Source organism: Strigops habroptila, chromosome 4 (assembly GCF_004027225.2).
Source record: "Strigops habroptila isolate Jane chromosome 4, bStrHab1.2.pri, whole genome shotgun sequence".
Taxonomy (NCBI): domain Eukaryota; kingdom Metazoa; phylum Chordata; class Aves; order Psittaciformes; family Psittacidae; genus Strigops; species Strigops habroptila.
In genome coordinates, this window is record NC_046358.1 from 49,303,337 (window position 1) to 49,318,829 (window position 15,493).

General features: G+C 44.0%; 1 protein-coding gene across 6 annotated transcripts in view; it reads left to right on the top strand.

Annotated features, from left to right (window-relative positions):
• TSPAN4 (tetraspanin 4) overlaps positions 1–15,493 on the top strand; it is a 456,092-nt gene that overhangs the window by 250,302 nt on the left and 190,297 nt on the right. For 4 of the 6 annotated variants that reach the window (XM_030482719.1, XM_030482720.1, XM_030482721.1 and 1 more), the window contains one exon: positions 6,106–6,185. In XM_030482719.1, the coding sequence (XP_030338579.1) occupies positions 6,123–6,185 (63 nt within the window). In that variant the 5' untranslated portion in view covers positions 6,106–6,122. Of the gene's footprint in view, positions 1–5,086; positions 5,105–5,246; positions 6,186–15,493 lie in introns of those variants that run through there. The other 2 variants (XM_030482723.1, XM_030482718.1) reach the window with 2 other exon arrangements.

Consider the following 15,493-nt stretch of genomic DNA (forward strand, 5'->3'; position numbering starts at 1 on the left):
TTCACCACCCTCATCATAAAAAATTTCTTCCTTATATCTAGTCCGAATCTCCCCTCTTTTAGTTTAAAAACATTACCCTTTGTCCTATCGCTACAGGCCCCATTAAGAAGTCTGTCCCAATCTGTTCAAGTAATGAAAACCCACAATAAGGTCTCCATGGAGCCTTCTCTTTTCCAGGCTGAACAACCCCAACGCTCTCAGCCTTTCCTCATAGGAGAGGTGTTCCCTCTCACTAATAATTTTTGTGGCCCTCTGCTCCAACAGGTCCATGTCTTTCTTACACTGAGAACTCCAGAGCTGGATACAGTCCTCCAGGTGGAGTCTCCTGGGAGCAGAATCAACTCCGTTGACCTGCTGGCCACATGTGCTTTGATGTATCCCAGGATATGGTTGGCTTTCTGGGCTGCGAGCTTACATTGTCAGCTCACATCCAGTTATACATCCACCACTACCCCAAAATCCTCCTCAGGACTGTTCTCAATCCCTTCACCCCCCAGCCTGTATTGATACTGGGGAGTGCCCTGACCCAGGTGCAGGACCTTGCACTTGGCATTGATTAACCTCATGAGGTTCACATGGGCCCACTTCTTGAGCTTGTTCACATCCCTCTGAATGCATCCTGTTCCTCAGGCATTTCAACCACATCACTCAGCTTGGTATCATCTGCAAAGCTGCTGACGGTGTGCTCGATCCCACGGACTCTGCCCTTGATGAAGATACTAAACAGCACTGGCCAGGGCTGAGCAGAGACTGCAGACCTACAGCAGCGCAAGGCTGTCAAGTTAAAAATATCATGTTCTCACTCTCTTTTGCCTTGCACTTTTAGTCATTTATATTCATGCAATGAATATACAAAAGCAAACAAATCAAAGACTCCATCACGAGTTTGCCTTTTTTTTTTCCCTCCATCTGAGTCAGAACAGCCAGCCTGGCCCTGAACTTCGGTTCACCCTCCAGTCAGAAGAGTCACTGTTTCTCTTAGTCTGTGGAACAGGTACATTTTTTACAAAGCCTGCATCTCTGAATCAAATGTAACCAAACAGTAGCTGCAGAGTGCAGTGAGCGGGAGAGAAGGAATTGCTCACTAGGCATGTTGCAGGAGAAGGAAACAGGTAGTGCCGAACAGTTCGGATTAATGCTTTTATGTGGTGATGTCTGTATGTACATGAAATTAAAAAGTTAACCATTTAGAGTGTGTTTATCAATTGATCACCCTTAGATGCAGTGTGGAGCAAAGTTAATAACCACAAAAAGCTCCCACTCTTGCAGTAATATTTGATCTTAGACATTTTGTTGCCTGAAACTGCTGTGAAAGACGTATCACCTCTCATGGTCATGCCTTTGCACACACTCCTGTTGCAGAACAGGAGCAGTTATCACATACATGCCCTGTATTTATATAGTATATTTCAGTAATAGCATTTTTTAGAGTTTATTTTATTTCATGGATCACTTAACAGTTTTTATGAGATGCTTGCAGGCTACTGAAGTTAATGCAAAGTGGGTTATTTCATTAGGAGGATGGCGGTATGCAGAGTTTTGAAGGCAGTGACAAGAGGCATTAGTAGAGAGAAAGCCAGTGCAACCATTAAAAGGACTAAAGAGACTAATTAATGAGGTTAGTGGCTGCATTTTGTGTGACCTGAAGGGGCTGGTATTTCGTGATCAGGAGAGTTAAATCATGGAGCAGGAAGAGAAAGCAGTGTTCAAAATGGATAAAAGGAAGGCCTGATACCCGTTGCTTTCAGTTGATGGTTCCTTTGGGTCTAGAGGTGTCACACAAGCAAGGCATGAGGAGGGGAAACCCTGGGCATGGAACAAGGAAGGCAGCAGCTGGGTGTGGAAAAACATGGTGCACTGAAAACGGAGCCAGAGGCAAGCAGGGGGCTGAAGGGCCCTGTAAAGCAGCTCTCAGTGAAACCATGGGGACAGGCATGCACTTTAGGGATCCTCAGTGTATGGATAATATGTTTTGACATGTTATCACCACTTGAGCTCAGAGTACACCGACAAAGCTCACTTCAGCCTTGCCTGCCCTGCAAGGTGGTGTGTGGCGAGTGCTGGTCACTGCAGTGAGAACAGACGAGGGAACTGGGAGTAGATTTGTCTGTGAGAGGAAGGAGTGGGATGCAGGACACGTGGTGACTGCATGTGCAGGGTGAGGTGGGAAGTGTAGGTGTGGTGTAGGTATCTCTCTTCAGGTGGTGGCTGAAGCCTCGATGAGGTTGGTTGTTCTGAGAGAGGGTATGAGGGGTAATGCAGTTTAACAATTCTTCTGCTGATGCCCAACCTTTTTACAGTTTGCTGCCTGGAGCTCGTCTGGCAGGGTTGGAGTGCTGCCTCTCCTCTTTCCAGGACAGGGTTTTGGTTGGAGATGTCGAGTTGTTACGAGCCCTCAAATCAGAGCGGCAGGGACAGAGTTGTTACAATGTAAATGGTAGCATGCCACCGGCATCGTTACAAATTGAACCTTTGCCAGCAACACTGCAGTGCTCGCCTTCTTGTGTGCAGCGATCAATACGAATTGGCCGCAGCATGGGAATACACGTGGGAATATAGATGCAGTTGGGGAGAGAAGAAGTAGATGGAATGCTGAGGTGAACAAAGGTCACTAGGTCCAGGCTGTGTTTTTGGGCTCAGTCATTAACAAACAGTTTTGTGAAAACTGTAATCCACCTGCCCCTTGAGTCACCATTGTGGACATGATAGCCCAGTGGCACAATGCTTCTGATGTTTGTTCCTCTTAGTTTGTGTAAGTATTACTTTATCATAATGGCTTAAATGTTGATAGGGGTCCCAGCATGTCCCTGACCCTTTCATCCACTTTCTACCAGGGATGGGCAAAAGTAGAGTACATCAACTCTTTTTATTACTGCTCTTCCCCAGATCCCCTGCAGGGCCTTATCCATCATATAAGCATGTCATTCAAGCCTGCCAGTGCAGTGTTGCTATCTCAAGGATTTCCCGTTTAGGGGAGTGACTGACTGGGTTTCCTAGTGTGGAAGATTTCATAAAGTAATGATTCTGGAGATGCGTAATGTCTGTATCCCAAATGACACTGTTTCTAATTAGCTGGTGATATTAGTGTGAGAAAGAACAGCAGCGATGACTTGAGAGCTAAATTTTACACTAACATGCATTTGAAAAGTTTTCATTTCAATGAGGAGTGCTAAGGGATGGTGGTGAAAGGAGGCTGGGGTAGAAGTACCCTTTATTGTAAGGGTCGTGTGGGACCTCTGCTTTCCCTATGTGTTTTTCTGCATCTGTGCATACCTGCTGTGATGTTTATTATTTTTTATTTAAAAACAGCACTTAGAAACTCTCCCTCCTACCGCAGACCTTGGCTTTATAAATTATTCCACCCATATTTAGGACTGCATTCTCTTGGGAATGTATGATTTCTTGCCTTAAGGAAAGGTGAAATCAAGTTATTTCTACCCCTTTTCTTATCCAGATAGCAGTAAGTGAGCTGCTTTTGAGCCTTCAGATGTCTAGTTTACAGTAAATATGCCAAAATGGCCTCTGTTACATGGTTGCAATACTGAGGGCACCCGTGTTAAATGGCAATTGTCTGACTTGACAGTGTTTCAACATAATGAGTGTACAGAACTGTACCCAGGTTTTCTTTTTACCATTTAATATGGAGCTTTGAACATAGGTATTTCTGTATACTGTAAGGGGACATAGGAAATATTTGAATCGCCTCTGGGTTTCCATTGCCAATCTGGTCTAGTTGCTATAAAGATCAGGATGATTGGAGGCAGAACTATTTGATGCCATAGGAGAAATAAACGATGTCTTGGAAACTCAGACTGAGTGACCTGAGACCATCTTTATGTCCTAGGAAAGGAGGACTCCTTTCTGGGGACAGAGTTTATACCATGCAGGAAAGCAGGGAGGAAGAGCAGGAGAATGAGCTCCATCATGGCTATGAAGTATCTCTGTTCTTAGAAGTAGGGAAATTAAAAAGTGGAAAAGCTTTAAGTCATCCAAAGTTGTTGAAACAGATGGTGCAGGAGTTATTACTCTTGTGTTTTGTGTTCAAGTTATTTCTCTCTAAAGCTTGCACCAGGTACACCCAGTATATTTATAGTTCATGGAGGAAATGAAGGGAAATAATTAGACTCTAGGTTTGCAGTTTGTAAATGAACAGAACTAAAGGGTGGTTTATGAGGGTGACCTGCTCAGGCTATGTGCAAAACCAGCTCATTTTGCTTTTACTAATTTGTTCTTTAATTAATTGATGCCGACATCTCTTGATTTGTGCTGAGACTGGCAAGATGCTTCATGCAAGAAAACTGTTTTCATCTTGATTAATTCTCTGCTGGGGCAAGCCTTTTAAGAAATGTTAGCCAGCCATCTTCTCGCTTAGCTCTGGGAGCTTACAACCAAAATCATAAGTCAGGCAGGGGATGAGAGAACGAAAGCAGAGACAGGCTGGCCTGTTGCACAGATAAGGAAGTGGCACATGCAGAGATCAAGTGCACAGGGAATTTAGGGCAAAGATGGTAAATGGATCTTGGTTTCCTGAGTGTTAATACTGTCATTACTGCAGGTTCAGTCAGATTTTTCCTTTCTGAAAAAGTTGTGTGTGACAGATTTTCAACTCTTTGCTGCCTACGGGAGTAGCTGGATTTTAGGGAAGTGCTCCCCAGTTTACGGGGTAAATCAGTGGGTTACCCGAGAGGGGGAGATAGGCTGCTAGAGAAGAAAACGAGCTGGCCGTACATTTTGCTGAGTGACGATTCCGTGGGACTAAGTGTGTTAGGAGTATCCTCGTGGTGGGTCTGCAGTAGAACAAGGAAGCTTTCCGGCAGGGAAAGCACGGCTTGTCCTGAACCCCGCTCCCCCAGAGCATCCCCAGGGCTTATGCGTAAGACATTTTTGCAACAGTTACTTGTTCCCGCTTCTTTCGGCAGTACTGCCCGTGTACCCGGCAGCCCTTTTAAAGCCAAGTCAGGCTCGATCTCCGCGCAGTTGCTCCGTGCTAAGAGTTTCGGAGCGGGGGGAGGGACACGGCCGGGGGCTCCCTCCGCCGTCCCCGCCTGCGCCGAGGCAGCGCTCGCCGCATCCCGGAGCCGAGGAGCGGTTTCTTATCGCAAAGGTGGAGATGGGGGGAGCCGGAGGGGCTGCGGCGGGCGGGGGAGGGTGCGCGGGGCCGGGCCGGGGCGCGGCGCTGCGGCGGGCGGGAAGCGCGATTGGCGCGGGGCCGGGGGGGAGTGGCGGCCGCGCTGTGAATGGGGCTGCGCGGCTCGCTGGCCACAGGCTTCCTCCGCGGGAAGGGGCTACGGGCATCCTCAAAGTGAGCCGAGCGTCTTGGGGCAGAGCGATGTGGCGAAGAGGAAAGGGCCACGAGGGCTGCTGGCCTCTCGGATAATTGCTGCCCTTGCCCGCGAGTCTTGTGCAGCGGCACTCTCTTGTCTGTGTGTGGCATGTGGAGCCTGGGGTTTTATATGGCATTTGCAACCCAAGCGAGGTCACACTTCCTTTTTTTAAAATTCTTTGCTTTGGGTACAGCATCTCTCTCTCTCTTTTTCTTCTTCTCTGGTAGTGGGGTGGGCCGGGAGGGACGACTGTGACACCAGAGGGAATGTTTACTTGCGCAGAAGTCTTTCTCATGTGGAAGCACGCTGCTCCCTAACTCCTGGCTAAGCAGACTTCAGTTCACCAACTTTGCTGCCGCAAAGCACATGTAACTCCTTGACAGGATGGCAGACAAAAGAACAGCTGGTGCAAAGCAATAGGGGATTCATAGCAAGCAGGAGGAAAGAAAATCACAAACCTTTCACCCACACCGTTGACATCCGGCGATTGTCAGAGCAGCCGTTGCGACGGGACAAGCTGAAGCCACCATGCGCAGGTCTAGCACCGATGAGTCGACCTATCATAGGAGCCCGTCCCTGGACAGCAAGGATTACAGTTTCCCAAATGGCGCCTTTCGTCGCTACAGCAGCATGTATGGTGGCCAGTTTGGGGCTGCCAGCAACTCTTTCTTTGGATTCCACACAAACCCAGGCCCTAAGGCCACCAAGGCTAAGTACACGTCCCCCAAGGGAAACAAGTACGTTGTCTTTTACCTGGATCTCTCATTTATTTTTCTCCTAGAACTGAAGAGGTGCAGCATGGCTCACAACTGCCTGCAGTGTATCAAGTACCTAATGTTTGTCTTCAACCTTCTCTTTTGGGTGAGTACATGTTTGAAGCTGTGAGGCAGTTGCGTTTGTGTCTGCTTACTAAGCAGTGAAAGGTAAACTTGTTGCTGCTTTTGAACTTAGAAGTTCAAACTTGGAAGTTGAACAAAGTGGTGCCTAGGCTACACTTTCTGTGGCCTTGTAAATTGTGTGGACAACCTACTGAGGGTTTCGTTCACCTTTTCCTGGCCTTCCGTTGTGTTTCAAAACTGCTACAAGGCAAAAGAATGTGTTTTAGAGGCCAGTTGCATGAATATCCTTATCACTTTGTTCCAATGAGAGCCTTACGCTCCTTTTGTTGCCCTGATCTTTCATTTTTGCATGTGCTTGCCTCAAAAGTCATGCATAGTCTTAGAGAAATCACTGAGACCATCCATGGTTTCAAAATTGAGCACATGCTTACATCCATTGCTCATCACTATGAAGCATATGTGTGTGTGTGTCAGCAGGACACCATGATGTGACATATGGATGTGCATCTCTGCATCACCTTTTTAATAAATGAGGTGGCTGTTGACAGCAGGGTGGTTGGACATTTCACTGCCATGAAATGGAGCGTTGGCTGTAGACAGAGACTAAAGAGGATCACTGGGTGTTTCATGTATAAGCGCTGCTTGTCCTGTGAAAGAGGGAGTAGCATGATTGCTAGGGGAGGAGAGGAAGTGATTCCTAGTTCAAAGTCTCCCATCCAGATTTGTATGTGGGAGGGTCTGTTGCATGGTCCTTGGGAGGTGCCTTTAAATGCCTTATTCTTCTGGAATGGTTTATTAGCATGCTGGGGGAAACAAGGAGTGCTGGGAAGTGGCATGGCTTCTGGCCTGGCACTTAAGGAGGGGAGGGGTGTTTGCAGTTGGATGTTACCATGTCTGTATTACTGATCATGCTCTCATGAATTGTTGGAGGTACATGGAGGGCTGAGTGAGACGGAAAGAGCTGTTCTCTAGTGTGCGCTGCTGTACAGCTGTTTAAAACCTGGCATGCTGCAGTGCTGGTGCACCAGAAAGCACAAAGTGTAGGCAACTTCTGCTGACCTGAGTCATACTGAGGAGTCAGGATGTGATAAATAGTGCATAAACTGGCATGGCACTAACAAGAGCTATGAAGCACAAGGAAGGTGTTTTCTTTATACCCTTAGCTGGTAGAAAGAGTGTTGGTAAGGCTGCAGTTCTGCCTTTCAACTCTTACTCTGGTTGCTTCTGCATTCCTAAATATTGTCTGATATTTGTTAAAGCTTACTCTAGACCTTTCTGAAAAAGACAAACTCTATCTTTCTTGCTCACTTTAGCCTTGTGCCTCTACTGGCTGTCCTCAGTTGAGATTATAACACTGACAGCTAGTTGAAGCGTATGCTAGAGAAATGCAATAGGATGCTGGTGTTAATAGCTCTTTTCAGGGCTGTGCGTGACACTGTCATAAAGGATACTCACTGCATTCTGATTCCTTTTACAATATTCATCTTCCACTGAAGTGTATGCATATGATAAGAAGAGGTACTGCTGCAAGTAATGCGTGTGTATTTGCAAAGGCAAGATGCCACATAGTAATAATCTTTGGCATGCTTTTCAGTAGGAAAGTCTTAATCCTTTGAGAGAGAAGGAAAGGTCATTATCTTTCCTCTGAAACCATCAAAGCTATTCTTAAATGCTTGGAGGGAGAGAAAAGAAGGGGTCCCAAAAAGAGAAAATAACCATATGCCGACTGGGCTTTTCATGAACTAAAGCATCCAAGGAGGGGAGTGGGTGGTGTCAAATACTGCAGCACAATTTCTGTTTTGTTTCCCTTTCACATGCTACCTGCGCAGCAGGAGTGATTGATGATGATCATGTCCAAATGAAGTTTGCACAGCATGTAGTTATAATAGATGCAGCTCTTCACTGTCCCACAGTGGAGAAAGTAACTAAAAAGAGATGATTAGTAAAAGTACTGGCTTAAGCTGACCATCTTTAGTAAAGGCAGAAAAAAAAAATCCATTTCTAATGATTAAAAATCTTAGAATGATTACAGGTTGATGGTGCTGCTGGTGTTTTGTTTTTTCAAGTTGTTGTCAGTTATCTGTCATGTTTTACTTTGTGAAATTAAAGGAGAAGCATCCCTGTAAGAAGACAGGATTTCTCTTTGCATACATGCTCACAAGTTTTGCTGTCTCCACCTTCCCCTCCACCCCTTCTCTACGTAGTTAATTAGTGACAGACAATAGCCTGGAAGAAGAATTGTTTCTTTCATGCTTTGACCTCCACATAATACCTGCAGTTATTTCCATGTATTGAGAGCAGTCATTGCATTAAATGAATTAAATGCCTATTATAAGTTGTTCCTACTTTTTACTGTATTTTGAGCAAATGCTTTGATTTCCTTTAGATATCATATTTTCATTTTCTTCTTCCTGTTCCTATTCATTAACTCCAGCCCATTTTGTGTATCCCTACAGCCTATTTCCCAGTACTTACCACTATCTTTCCCACAGCGTGGCAAAAAAAGTCCTCAGCTTTGTGCAACTCTGGTGGGATTGCATTTCTGAGGAAAAGACCCTTTTCTTATAAGTCTAGTGAATTTATAAGAAACAAAATCTCAGAGATCTTGATTTTAAATGTTCCTGGCAAGCTTTATTGGATTAGATGCTGCACTCATGCTGTAAAATCTTTAAAAACTGTCATATAACTGTGAAAACAGAGCAAATTTGTCCTCCCCTTTCTGATGGTTGAAGGGAACAGAAAGCTCCTTCACTAGCGACAGAGGCTGAGGTGCCTTGTCAGAGTTGATGCTGAATCAGTCCATTGATACAGCAGACCAGCAGCTATTAATGTGGAAAAAAACATCTGATAGACCTAGAATAACTCTTTTCTCATTGAAGAGTCCTGCGCAAATTGCCCTTGGTGCATTTGCAACTACTCTGGCATATTACGGTACTGAAATGTGGGCAAAACATTGTTAGACAGTAGTGCTGCCATTCCAGTGGGAATTGCCATTCAGAGGCCATTTCCTGGAATACTGCCAGATGCAGAGGAGCCATCACTGTGTCACTGCACTGGTTTGTAAGCTCCCGAAATAACTTTTGTCACCTGATACATAATACTTGCCTGACTTCATTCATTTTTATGGACTTCGATTTTCTTTTGTTGAATTGCTGAACCCTTGAGACTAAAGATCAACTCAGGTGATTGAAAAGCAAAATATTTTCATTTCATAATGAAATATCTGTATTTCACTGTGAAATACCCAGGGAAGAACATTTGTTTTCTTCATTCTGTCCTCCAAACATCCAGAGTTTCTTTCTGTCAGTCAGTAAAATGAACTATTCTCTCTCTGTGCTTGTAATCTTGAAATCCAAGGCTCTGCTTGCCTTGCTGACAGAGTGCCGTAGAAAGAATAAAGGCATTTCCTTAATTCCACTTGGTTTATGAAAGCATTCCCACTTTCTCTGACTTCTAACTCCCAAACATCCAAGACTCAAAAGAGAAAATGTGCAGAACTGTACTTGTGTTTCCAGTGGCTCTTGCTTTCCTTCAGAGATTCTAGATTGGTAGCAATTTGCTCATCAAAGAACTGGATACCTATATCTGACTCTTTGGGTAATGCTTTCACCAGTAGAGAAATTCGGTAAAGCACAGCATTTGAAAAATGCTGTTGTTAGAAGGCTAGTTATAGAGAGGAGACAGCAACAAAATGAAAGGAGACAAAGAGGTTTATTATTTGTCAAACTTATCATTAATAATTTCTATGCATGTGTCTCCTTTCCTTTGTTAAAAGATACTAAATTAGTATGCACTATGAAGAATTCAAAGTCTTCAAAATTGTATGTGAAGACTCTAATTCCAGTAGATAGGCTCCCAAAGACCCAGGGGGAATATTCCCTTAGAACTTGAAAACCTGGGAGTTGCCACCTGCCAGACACACTAGAGCTGGGATGAGCAGCTGGAGCTCTGCTTTCCACCTTCCTGCCCAAAGACATGGGGCAAGGCACTTTGCTTTGTTTCGCCAATTGGTTCTTATAAAATTCCCAACTGATACAGCCCTGAGAATGATGTATCTTGGCTCTGAGACACAAACTGCAAATCTAAATGTATGGAAACACAGAGCCAAGGAAGTGGCAGGTAGTACTAGCAAATGCATTAAGATCTGCATGTCAAAAACCAAGAACCTATTTAATCCAATTCCAGGGGCCACCTCTCTGTCACTTGCTCAGTTTTGCTGCTGTTGATGGTTTGTGGGCCACAGTTTGGGAATCTCTACTTGAATGAGTACTGCTGACCTGGTGCACTAGTGATATTGCCAGCAGTCAATCTTCATTATTTGGATGTAATTAGAAAGAAGGAGGGGAAATAATGAAAATGAGAAATGCCTCATTACTGGCATAATCTCCCTTCCTTGCACTTCAACTTCAGTGGCACAGGTGTCTTGTAAGAACTATGCAAATGTTTGCAATATCTGGAAGACTGGGTGTGCAGAAAAAGGGACAGCTTGATCTCAAATGCACCATGGGGCATTGAATGGTCTTTGAATGATCCTGGCCAAATTTGGTGAGAGAGGCAGAGGTGTGCCTGTTCATTTCTTTCTATGTCAACCATCTGACATTATTTGCTTGAGGAGAGCTGCAGCTGAGCTTACTCCCAAAGCTGCGGAATTTTGTGAAAGTAGCTGATTTTGTTGGATTTGATTCCTGTCCTTCATCTGCATCCTCCGTCAGTCAGCTGAATGATATTGATGGCTAAAACAGCAAGAAACTATAGATTGTTAGTGGCTGAGGACAGCAATCATTTTATAGTTATGCTTGGCTGCAGTCTTAAGTTGGTGGGAAAAAAAATACCGATAGAGCAGTAAGCCATTTTAAAGGCAGGCCCACCATCTCATCATTGTTATTTGTGCATGTTCTCCTCTGATGGCCAAGGGCTGCCACACATCCTGTGGAGCTGAGCTTATAAGTTGGAGCTGCTGCATACTGTTCTGCAGGGAAGACAGTCACATGTCTACCAGTTGGGTGGTGGTCTGAGAAGATAGCTTGATTGGAAATAAGACAGGCTGTGTATTTTCATATGTGTAACAGGTGAATAATTAAGACAAACATTTGATTAAACAGCAATATGGACTTTGCTTCTGTGTAAATAAAACATGGGAAGTTTAGCCCAGAATGTAATTTTCTCTGTCTCTATGTCTGATTCTCCTTTGTTACTTACCTCCTCAAGAAGCTGCTCAGTCTGATTGGCATCTTATCTCTGCCTCTGACTTTGTGAAGGCTCTCCAGGGATGTATTTTTAAGCAGTATTGCTTTTAAAGAAAGGAGAGTCATTTGATATGGGAATTACAGACTTCAAAAAATGGCATTTCCATGAGAAGCAGAACTATCAAGGGCTGATAGCAAGTGTGAGAGATATGATTGTATTACCTGGTGTCTGATTTATATGGACACCAATTAGAGCTTTTCCCATAGCAGAATTATTCATACAGTCTCTTTCCTGTGTGGATTCTGATGTCTAATAGGGGTTGGGGATCATGCCGGAGTCTCATCTCCCTGTGAAGGCATTACTAAGGGCTACATTTGCTACCTAAATGCATTCCTTCTGAAAACCTTTAGGAAGTTAATGACTTTGAAAGGGTGCATATCTGTCAAATCAGGCTAACAGTGACAAATGGTCTCAGGAGTTATTTGTGGGATACTCAACCAACACAATTTCATGATCTTCTTTTCCTTAGGAAACCAGGCTCAGAAGGCTTTTCATACAAGAGAGAAAATACTGCTTTAAAGTTGACTATATAATAGATAGCATCCTCAAATTGCTCACTGTGGGCCAGTTTCTGCTTCCATTTCTCATGACAAAGAGTAGCTTCATTGCTTTAGGTAGATTTGCTAACATTGATATGCTTTTAGGCCTTGAGTATTGGCAAGGACTAAGCATCTTGCCTAATAAGGTTTGCTGTCAAGTATATCCACTGTACCTAATTCGACTTACTGGTAGAACAGAAAACCTGAGGAAACCCATCTGTGGATAAACCCACAGGGTGTGGCATTGTTCCAGTTTTGAGGAAGGTGTCCAGTACTTAAAGGGGGCCGACAAGAAATCTGGAGAGGGAGTTTTTGCAAGGGCGTGCAGGGATAGGACAGGGGGAAATGGCTTTGAACTGGCAGAGGGTAGATTTAGATGAGGCATCAGGAAGAAGTTCTTTCCTGTGAGGGTGGTGAGGCACTGGAACGGGTTGCCCGCAGAAGGTGTGGCTGCCCCGTCTCTGGCAGTGTTCAAGGCCAGATTGGATGGGGCTTGAGCAACCTGATCTAGGGGAGGTATCCCTGCCCATGGCAGGGGCATTGGAACTAGATGATCTTCAGATCCCTTCCAATGCAAACCATTTTTGATTCTGTGAAACTGGCCTTTTTAAAGCAATGAGTGAAATGGCTGCAAACATTATTCTCTCTTCTGGACAATGACAGATACTAAATCTGTTGCAGCCAATACTTTGAACTATACAGAGGAAGACAAAAGGCAGATGAGATAATTTCCATCATTACTCTTCCTCCTCTATTTCTTGGCTTGAAGATTTTTGAAGACTAGCCAGTGCTTTTTTCTTGTACATGATTTCTCATCAAGGGGACTATGATCAAAGCCGGAGTAACTGCCACAAAATATGCTGTTACCTCACAGTTCACTCTGCCTGTTTATTAGATCGGTTTCACCCCCTTTGGGCCTTTATTGTAGAATATGAACCTTTTGGCCAGGGGATCATTTGCAAGTCTATACCTATAGAATATCTAGAAGAATAAAATCCCTGTCTCAGTTTGTCTCCAGCATGCTTCAAACATGATAGCTAATAATACTGCATGTGATTTATTTATTTAGAACATAACTTCTAGCTATATGACTAATATACAGTATCTATATAAAATATAGAAAGACAATGCTCTCTGGTATTTACTGTGTAAAGTGAGCACTGCCAGGCCAAAAATGAAATGTGGACTCTGATGGAATGACTTCTGCATACTCATGCAGATTGGAGACAGTAAATTGTATTTCTTAGTACCGTCCTGTAATTGTTTCTCCAGGAAATCTTAAACCATCACAAGATGCAACAGGAGTAAATGAAATTGAAATTGCAGTCTGTAATTAGACTGTCATACTGTAACGCATCTCAAATCTGTCTTCAACAGAAAAACTAACACCCTGCAAAAAACCCTCCCAACCTGCCTCAAGTGTGAATGCATGCAGAGCCTTATAATTTAACATGATTCAACTGAGGCTCGTTCTAAAGATGCCATGCATTTGAAATAGTAGTTTGAATGAGATGGAAGGTTGATGTACAAGGGCAAAGGAGCAGAATGACTAGGTCTTGGAAGTTTTTATACACAGACTTTCAAGACTTTTGGATGTTTTGTTGGGGTTTTTTTTGGTTGTTTTCTCTGCTTGCTTTTCTGGATTGCTCATATAGCCCTTTTTATTCTTTCCTTGGCTAGGATACCTTTGTCTGTTCTCAAGTAGTTTCAAAATAGTGCAGCAGCAACTATTGCTCTGTCTTCTTATTCTTGGAGTCCCTCTGAGCTGTATGCTTTAGGAGTGGCTCTAAATCCAGATCGGTGTGATCCATACTGGCTTATTATATTATTACTTTGTCTACTCTTTTTTTTCTGCTCTGCATGTTATGCCAGACTTGATTATCTGCTCTTCCCACAAGCATCTGCATGTTCTCATCCCAGACCATCCTCTACAGGAAAATCCTGGTTATTGAAGCTTCCCTTTGCCCTGCAGCTGTATTTTGTATACTCTGTATTTTGTAAATCATCTGCTGTGATGCCTGTAAACACTGCATCTGATGGCCACGCAATGATAGTGATTTACTAGTGCTGATTTTGTTTAGTACACATGTTCACTGCGTATAGTGATTAATCTGTGCTGGCTTTTCCTCCTCCAGCACACCACGCTAACACATTTCTTTACATGAGGTGTTTAGGGAGGAACTTTTTTCTGCATATCATTCCTGGCTCTGCTGGTGGGGACTTTGATAATGTAGAGGCCTCTGGATATAACTTACAGTAAACTTTCTTGCCTTCCACTTGTAGCCATTGCTAGATGCTTTGTAGGTAAAGCTACCAAGTATCTGCTCCCACTCCATTCAAACAGACAGGCGTCTTCTACCTGTGCCTAACAAGGTTTAGTTTCAGACTTTGAGAACAAGGAAAACTACTGTGAGGAAGGGAAACCCAGCCAACCACCTGGTTTTCATATAAACGTCTCTTGGTGCTTTGTATTTCCATGTGAAGTTCACTTTCTTTTTCCCTCTGTGACTTTTCTTTGTCAAAGCACAATGACCAACTTTAATGATCAAACAGCCAGCACAGGTTATAATACTTGGAATTAAACAGCTTCAGTCTGTTATTTAAAACAAGCTTAGCACTTAGGAGCAAAAATCTCACTGACTTAAAAAAAAGCCTATGTGGCACGCCTATGGTGGGATTACAAAGCTGTCATGTAAACTGCAGTTACACCAGCAAAACTATGCTTGTGCCAAGAAAGCTTGTTTTGGTCGAAGGACTGGTGTAGACTGTAATGGCTAAACATGCTTTCTTGCTACTATTAGTTGTTCCTCCAGTAGGGGCTTTGCTGGTATAACATGCTGACAGCTATTTTTTTTAGCCTACAAGACTTAGGAGCAGTGATGCTCTCTCTGTGCTGCTGTCGGACAGCATTGGACCCGAAGCGGCAGAATGGAGCTGAGTAAAGGGGGAAGGCAAATGTTGGCTGTAGGAAATGAAATTTTGTTGTTGCTCGGTGACTGTAGGCTACAGCTGTGTAACAGCATGAGGAAGCACTACCATCTGAGCTGTGAGCAAAGTGCACCCTCCAGGAGCAGAATAGAGGGGTGAGAGCTTAATCTAAGGAAAGATAGCGGCCAGCAGCCGCTGGGCAAAATTAGATAGTAGCTCCAGCTTGTTTTATACCTCCTCCTTCATTCTTTAATTGCCAGTTGTTTTGCCCTTGCTGTCTACACATTATTTAGAAGGCAGAGCAGAGAGAAGGAGCTAGATTCTCAGTAAATATGTTCATTCACTTCTTTACGAGCATCAAGACCAGGTACCTCTTTGTGCTGCTATGCTTGGAAAGGTTCATGTGCTGGCTTCCTCTATAAGAAACAACCTCTTGGGCTTCAAGCCTTCTGAAGGGTTTTCCCCTCCCATGCTGTGGCCTCCCACTAGTGGTACCTGAAATTTCTGGTCTTGTCACAGTTTCTGTGACAACCCGGGAGTCACCTGTAGTAGCAGCAAGGGTACAAGTCTCCTTGGGAAGCATCATACAAGAGCGTGTTTGGTTCTGTTGAGCATC